This window comes from Charadrius vociferus, unplaced genomic scaffold (genome assembly GCF_000708025.1).
Source record: "Charadrius vociferus isolate BGI_N301 unplaced genomic scaffold, ASM70802v2 scaffold1528, whole genome shotgun sequence".
Taxonomy (NCBI): domain Eukaryota; kingdom Metazoa; phylum Chordata; class Aves; order Charadriiformes; family Charadriidae; genus Charadrius; species Charadrius vociferus.
The window spans coordinates 222455-230563 of NW_009649849.1; the positions used below are offsets into that span (position 1 = coordinate 222455).

The 8109-nt window shown below is 48.6% G+C and overlaps 1 protein-coding gene across 1 annotated transcript; it reads right to left on the bottom strand.

Moving 5' to 3' along the window:
• Positions 1-3896: 3896 nt before the first annotated feature.
• Positions 3897-5114, bottom strand: PCBD1 (pterin-4 alpha-carbinolamine dehydratase/dimerization cofactor of hepatocyte nuclear factor 1 alpha; the record flags this gene model as incomplete). The annotated part of the gene is made up of 3 exons (XM_009890941.1): positions 3897-3995; positions 4543-4623; positions 4983-5114. Coding segments are annotated over 3 exons (312 nt in total), but the record flags the coding sequence as incomplete, so codon positions are not given.
• Positions 5115-8109: the final 2995 nt, after the last annotated feature.

An 8109-nucleotide genomic window follows, 5' to 3' on the forward strand; every position in this document is an offset into this window, starting at 1 on the left:
GTGCAATGCAGAGCCGATAAATTGGCAAAGGAAAGATGGTCGTGTACTCTTTTTGAAATCCCCTCTGGAGATCTCGGTGTGACTGCAATCAATGTCTGCTGAGGGGAAGAAAACCCAAGACTAAATCAGTTTCTGGAATCTCTTCGTTTGAATAACAGCAGAAATAGAAACCAAGCAGGTGGTGTAGGGAGAGGAAACTGGATGGTACTGAAAATCCTAGGTACATAGTAACTGGTTTGCTTCCCTGCCTCTTCTAGAGAAGACATGCATTTACTGCCTAGAGTGCGTGTTGTACCTTGCACAATTCTGGAGGGATGTGCAAAACAGTGATTTCACTACTCATAACTTGAAGGTTTTGCACTATCTCACAACGCTGCAGTAGAGTCAGTCAGGCCCTGGCGTGTGTCGCGGCTAGGGACTTCGTGTGCAAACGGATGGCGCCAAAGCTGACCTTTTTTTACCATGATCTTTTAGTATAAAAAGGCAACTTTTGTAATGGTAGTAATCTCAGCTCTTTGCACTGATTCTTTTAAGGCACATTCTTAAAAGGGCATTCACCATTGTGCCTTGATGCTTCTCTGGCTTTTTTTTTTTGCGGGATGCCAGGGAGGGTTTAAGGGTTCAGCTGTTGACTGCAGCATTTGCTGTGGTCGTTTCCTTATGGTACTATACTGAAGAAAAAAACCTCAAAGGCAGAATGGCCTCAGAGAAAGTACGCTTGCCTATAAGGTAGAATAATCGGTACATTGAGCCAGGTCCCTTCACAGTAGTACAAAGGTGCTGGTGTAGCTCCGAGGTAGATGATAGGATGCAGCAAGTTGGAGGTATTCAAGCCTTAGGCATGTGGCTCACCCTTCTTATTTTTCTCTGCTGTTTTTACAGTGAGAGAGTTTTCCCAGCGCAGCTTGTGAGGCAGTTGTGGCCTCAAGGACAAGCTAGAATCTCTTGAGTTATCGAACAGCGGTGGAGTCACTCCTGCAGGGTTTTCCTGTGTGTTTCCTCTCAGCATTTTTTGCATGCTACTGAGAGTTTCCTAGGCGGATTCAACACTTGGGTGAAGACTTCATGCCACATCTGCAGAGTCTTTGTGCAGGCCATCTGAAGGCATCTGTTTCTCTGCTGCAGTGGGCTTCTTAGCCGGAAGCTGACCCTCACTGGCTTAACACAGCTTGAAGCACACACTTGCACAATAATTATTCGGAAGGAGAAGGTTACTTGCCAGCCACTGCACAAACCAGTGCAGCAGCCTTGGGGCCCAGTGATTGTGGGAAGAATACTTGCTTTTTAACAGGTTTATTCTCAGTGCTAGGAGACAAAAGTGCTTTGGCCATCTGCCCTTAAATCGGTAACTTCATGCGCTGTCTCTGAGCCCTTTTGAAAACATCGCATTTGAATTGCCTGATAGTCTCTTGATGGTGTTACCAGCTCTGGCAGTCAGCATTTGTGTTGGACCTATTTATTCTGTTAACATCTTGCCAATGTGACCATTACTGCATCTCTGAGTTTGCTATACTTGGAGACAGTCTTAAGTGTCTGGCTACTGTGATGGTTCTCTTTTGAACTGAGATTTAAAAGAAAAAAAACAAAACAAAAAAGGGAGGTACTCTTTTTGTTTCTGCTTTAAAAGAAAGAGGGGATGGATTGGGTTGGGGTTAAGGAGAGAAAAACTCCGTCTTGCCTGGTTGCATTCTCCTCCGAGGAAGTAGATGGATCTAACAGATCAGTGCTCCATTTCACGTTTTTTGGATGTATTTGAAGATGTTATTTGTAAGTCAATGTACTCCATTCTGGGCTTCACTTACTAGTAATGTTTGTGGGTTTAATTATTTTATGTGTATTTGTTCTATACTGTAAATGTAATCTTCTGGTCAGGAATAGGCCACTGTAATTTACCGGTGTTTAGTCTTTATTCATCCTTGTCATCTAACATGTAATCTGCATTGCCTTTATCATGCCAAATGGTATTAGGAAAACAGTGCGATTAACAGGCTGTATAATTATTTAAAACACAAAAAGGAAGAATACTATGGACTGGATTATGATCTGAAACTGGATGGTACTTTAGACCTGGAGGGATCTTCAACTATTAATTCCTGTGAGATTTCCTACTACCAGGTTTTCCAAGCGAGACACTATATTTGTTGCTTGTACAAAGCACTCCCAAGGGATTTGCGTGCTCTTAGGTACTAGACTGAAGAATATCCAATGGGATGGACCAAGAAGAGTTGTGTGTCTTCATGCCATGGATTTCATCTGCACTTTTCTGATGACTTGGGGGAGGGGGAGTGGAAGGGTTGCATACGACACAATAATATCTTGCCCAATAAATACACATTGACTTTTTCATGAACAAATGGGACGGGCTCATCTGATGGCGGTATTCTGCATTGCTGTAATTTGCCACTGTAAAGCTGTAGGCTGAAATAGCTGAAGAGATGGTGCAAATGGGCCTAGTTTGTATTAAAATGGTGCATTTAGCTATCTACGCTCATTGAACTCTTTATTTTTCTGTTTCAATGCTCCTTTGAATGAATGGGGACCTTTCACTCCTGGGCTTTGCTCATGCACAGCCTGGTCTGTGGCAGGAAGAATGGTTTATGAGTCTTACTAACTCTGCCCAAGGACTGTTCTTTCATCCTGTCGAGATAAAGGTGGTGTCCATAGCTACATCTTGCGTGTGATGTTGAAGGATGCTGAAAATTGTCATTTAAGAGCTATGGATTTTCTTTTAATACTTTATAGAACTTTAAAGGGTTAAAAACCAACCAAACAAAAAAGACCTGAATTGGATGTTTATAGTGTTTCTCCCAGACTGTTTTGCTGAAAGCAGCTATTGTTGGTTTCATAGCAAATTGTTCCCGTTATAGTGAAAATGCAGCAATTTGGCTGCAGTCTCACTGAAGGCAGAGATCCCGGTATTACTGGAGTGAAGATCTTACACCACCAAAGCCACCTACAACCTCTTTTGGGAGGTATTACACCGTATGCAGCCCCTGGCCCGTTGCTGCGCTGTGTTCGTGCCTTTTGATTGTGCCTTCCCTGTGTTTGTGCCTTGGCTATGACTTTAACACAAGCTGGTTTTTATCTGATCTGCTCTGGCTTTGATAATCTCATTCTCTTTCAGACCCCGTTTGCTTTGAGGTGCAGGCCTGTGAAGGCACGGGCCATTTCGCCGCATTGCTTAGTCAAGAAGCTTTTCCATGGCAGAAGCACCTTCTTGAGAGCAGTCAGACCAGTACCTGCCTTGGGGGGGAAAAAAAACTGTTGGTGTAATTTTGACAGTGAGGCCTCCTTCCAAACTGACATCAGGTTAACGAAGACCTTTATTGTAAACATTTTCAGTTGGTATCCTACTAAAGGTCGGTTACAACAGGGGTGAGATCACGTCTGCTTATAATACTGCTGGAAAGAGGGTACAGAAATAACCCAATTGCACATCACAGTTGCTGATACGGTATGGAAAAACCAAAGGGGTCACGTACACCACCTTTTAGGTAGAAAACATATTCCAGTAGGTAAGAAGCAATAATACAGTGGCTGGATGGGGTCAGGCTCTGGAAAGATTTACTGGTGCAATTGTGTGTAACAGGACTTCTGGTAAAAGGGCACCTCTGCCAAAAGCCCCAGAGGCTCAGCAGTTTGCGGGCTGGGTAGTGTGCAGCTAACGAAGGGTTTAAGAATGGAAGTGGCAAGATCAGAGCTGGATATACGCACGGTGCCCAAGATGCGCCTCCATCCATCTGAGCTGCAGCAGAGGGGGGTTGGCATGGCGTTAGGCAGTCTGGATCCAGGAACTAGCTTGGATGTGGGAGAAGGCTCTAGGTTCGGCTGTGCAGGTGAGATGCGGGTTGTGGCAGCGGCAGAGCTGATTTGTGGCTTCATGTGTGTCTCTCTAGTCAGGAGAGAGAAGCTGCAACCTGCTCGATGAAGCTGGCCAAGTTGATGTCGCGCTCCGATAAGCCTCCGCACTCGTGGGTGCTCAAGGTGATGTGAACCTAAACCAGACAGACAGACTGACCAAGTGTTGCTGGCAGAAAGAGCAGGAACAGTTCCCCCCAGTGCCGCTGATGGTTTGCATCTGATGAGGCAGGTAGCACTATTACTTTCTCTGGACTTGTTTGCAAAATTTCTTGGGGTGGGAAGGGCGGTCTGGCATTTTGCCCGGTTTTCCCCTTCCCAGCTTGTCCTGGCTGTGAGCTGTCGCCACCACTGCTGCCTTGGTCACAGCAGCCAGCTGTGTCTGCTTTTCAGCTCTTTCTCCAGAAGCTCTTCCCCTTGCTGCTATCTCTGATACTGATTTATAAAAGCAACCCTGGTGCCAGCCTACGGGCAGCTACTGCTCAGCTGGACAGGTTAAAAAAAGGGAGAGGAAAGGATTTGTAGGTGATAGCTGTAGGCTGGCTGTGATACGCCGATGGAGGAGCATCTGAGGAAAGAGGTCCCACTGATCTGAACAGCTCTTGCCACTGCTGTTTTATGCCTCATGGAAGGGATGCGTTCCCCAAAGGGTTCTGGTTGCCCCTACCCATCCCTCTTTCTTACCTTATTGTACACGTTGAACCATTCGGGGTGGTGATCCAGTTTTTCTGCCTGGAGAGCCACTCTGGTCATGAAGCCAAAGGCCTGCCCAGTGGAGTAAGATGAAAAGTTAGCTCTGAACCACTCACCCTGCGATATATTGTTTTTCACACCATGGCTATTATTTTACACAGGTTTCTAGGTGACCCAACTAAATACAAGGCCTGGGATGTTCTGTATCTGTTGGGATTTTCTATGGGTTTTCCTCTTCTGGGGGAGCTTTTCCCAGACAAACCATGTGCTCGGTTGAGCACTTTGGTGTCTTGGGCAGATCATCTTGCTCAGCCATTACATTTCAGGAGAAACATGGAGGGGTTTCTTTGGCTGAGCCTTGCAGATGGGACTCCCTGCTCTGCAAACCAGGTCTCCCGTGTTGTAAAACTCTGTACCGCTGATGCTCGTACCCGGTTGAAGTCCTTGAAGTGGAACTCTTTGAAGATGGCGTCTCTGCCTTCCACCTCGTTCCACCCCACGGCTCTCAGGTTTGGCAGCAGCTGCTCTCTCTCCTCCGCGCTCAGCCTGTGGGCTTTTCCTGCCTGACGCCGCAGAAAGGAAAGGGAAGAGGAGCAGATCAGCGTGGCAGAGGTAGGATGAAGCAGTTCCTCAAGGCAGTGAGGAATCCCATAGGAGTTACGGGTCCATGGGGGCAGCTGCAGACTGGGTGGGAGGGTTAGAGTGCGTGTGCAGGCCTGAATTGGGGGGTGCTGATGATAAGGGACGGTGATGCTATCCTTGGCTCCCTGTCCTGTACCAAGGTCAAGTGAAGTCCAACTTGTCACTTTTGTCCTCTGACCTGCAACACCTACCTCTTTATCAGTTATTTGTTATAACCTGAGGTAGTAAGAAATGCTGGCTGTGTGAGGTTAAGCTCCCAAATATATTACATATAATTTTCTGGGGAATAAAAAACCGACCCTGAAACTCTGTGATGGCTTCTAGAACTGAGAATTGCTTCCTTTTGAGGTTTGCAAAGTACCTTCCTGAAGCAGGAGGGCTTTATTTGCAGGTCATCTGCGCTGGAAGCCTGCTTTAGAGGAGAAAGAAGTGGTGTGAATCAGAGATGAGTCACACTAAATTGGAGTTCAGCTCCTTTTCCTTTTTGGTCTCCCTTATGTTACGATGGAGACTAAGAGGCTGTTTCTGTCTGAGTAACAAAGGGCAGAGGGGAGGGATCGTGATTTAGCATTGTCTTCCCCTTTTGGGCAGAGCTGCTGTTGTTTGTTTTTTAAATGGAAGGGGGAGTAATAGCAGTTCTTCTTGGCTTTAGGGAGTGAAAATGGGTGAAGATGTAACTAAAATGGAGTTCTGGGGGCTATGTGAGCCAGCGATCTTCTGGCTCCGTGGGGAAGGCAAGAATGAGTGTGGATGGTTATTGCTCTATCTGAAAGATTATGTTCTGGCAATTAAAATTCTTTCCTAGTAGGTGATCTGATCTTTTAAGTTGGTGAGGATTGTTGTTTCTCAATGACAAAGACCCAACATCTCTTTGCAGTTTCCTTTGTATGCAAAGCATGGCAAGTTAGATACGAGTCCCAGTGAATTCCTGTGGGTGTGTGGTCAGCAGCCCCCTGAGATGCTTTGCTTGGGCATAGAATCACAGAATGGTTTAGGTTGGAAGGGACCTTGAAGATCATCAAGTTCCAACCCCCCTGCCACGGGCAGGGACATCTCCCACTAGACCAGGTTGCTCAAAGCCTCATCTAGCCTGGCCTTGAACACCTCCAGGGATGAGGCTTCCATGCTCAGAAGTAGCATCTTCAACAGCTGAGCAATTAAGGCAAATCGTCCTTGGCTATAGTTTACCTACTCACAGGCTGTCCAAAACCAGAGGTGACCATGGAGCTGATTTTTTTTTTTTCTGTGGGTTTGTTGGTTTTGCATGTTTTGAGGAAGATTGGAAAGATTATGCCTTATTGCTGTGTTACTGGGTCTGCTGAGCCATCGGGCTGTGTGGGTGCCTACCTGTCTGCGTAGCTGTGACCCGTATGCTTAGGGAAAGCTGTCAGCTGTAGAGCACTTCATGAAATGGAGAGTTCCAAGGTGTGTGCTGAACCCCTTAGCTCAGGGGTGGCTGCGTGTGGGATGGTTCCCGTCCCCTCAGCATCGCACCTGCGTGTTTGGGGGATGTTTAGGGAACGCCTTCCTTGCCCACGCATCCTCCATCCTCACTGCTAGCGTGCAAACCACCCGTGCCCAGCCTTTTGTGCGGCGTTTTGGATGGCCCCCTGCCAGCCCCGGGCTCCGCCACCCCCTCCCTGCTAATGTCAACCCCGTCCCTTCCTGAGCTCTGGGTTTGGAAGGAAGGTAGTGAGTAAACACGGCTCAGCGCAATAAACCTTCAGCCGTTGCCCTTCTGCGCCGATGGCGTGATAAGCCAGGCGCGGGTAGCTTAGCAACTGGATAACGTGGGGACGGAGGCTGGCTCTGCACGGGGCCGCTGGCAGGGGGGCACCCCAGCATCTGCCCTGGGGGACTCTGATGGGAACGGGGTAGAGGCTGCACCGGGTTTTGGGGAAACTCCTGTTTGTGTGTCGGTGCTGAAGAGGGGAAGGGCTGCGTAAAGCAGGAGCTGTTGCTTGGCCGGAGCAGAGGGGGCTGGGTGCCGAGCCTGCTTCCCCCCAGGGCAGAGCAAGAAACTAGTCTGCTTGGGAGGGGTGTGGATTTAATTGTTCTCCAAACCCTTTTCTTCGTGGCAGCTCCATGGGAGGATGGGCCCGGGGGGCTTTTTCCAGGCCCAGCTCCTCTCCGAGGCATGGCTAGGCTGAGGTTTGGCCAATGGACCACATGAAACCCAGCTCCTCCAGCTGTGTCTTGTGGTGGCGAACCCTCTGTGCCCTCCACCCCGCTGCTTTCCCCTTCCCTCCTTCTACACCCCAGCACGTTGGCCAGCCTGCCGTTTTTGTCAGTGTGGCATGTTCATGCTTTCATGTGCACTTACTCCTTTAAAACGCACTCCTCTCAGTAGGGAAATTTAATTATTTTGTTTTCTTTTGCTGGCTCTCAACTGCCAAGGCATTGGGATATTTTTTTTTTGTTTGTTTGTTTTTTGCCAGCAGGAAATCAAACATATGCATTGTGCAACCGAGGGAAGGGAACCAGCATGGGAAATTGGGAGAGCTTTGGGCTTTCTGGAGATTAAACAACCCCGTCTGCTCAAACTAACATCTTCCCTTTTACAGGGTGACTTGTCACCTAGGAGGAGGTAAAGGGGACAGCCGCGGCGTGAGCAGGACCTGCAGGCAGGGCTGGAGCGAGGTGTGCCACGAGGCCCACCGTCTTTTCCTCCCTTCCCCTCTGCTGCTGTGAAAAAGCTGCTTTCCAGGCGGCCAGGGTGGGTTGCGTGGGCCGTGGGGTCACGCTTGCCGTGCAGAATTTGAGCGGGGGGGTCACACTGGCAGCGCAGCCTTGCTGACGGACCCTTCCCCTCCCCCTGGCAGAGGAACCCAGCCCGGAGCTCTCTGGCTTCGGTAACCCAGCAGCAGCCAGCAGAGCTCTCTGTGTTACTTATTAACCACAGCGCAGACGCTCCGC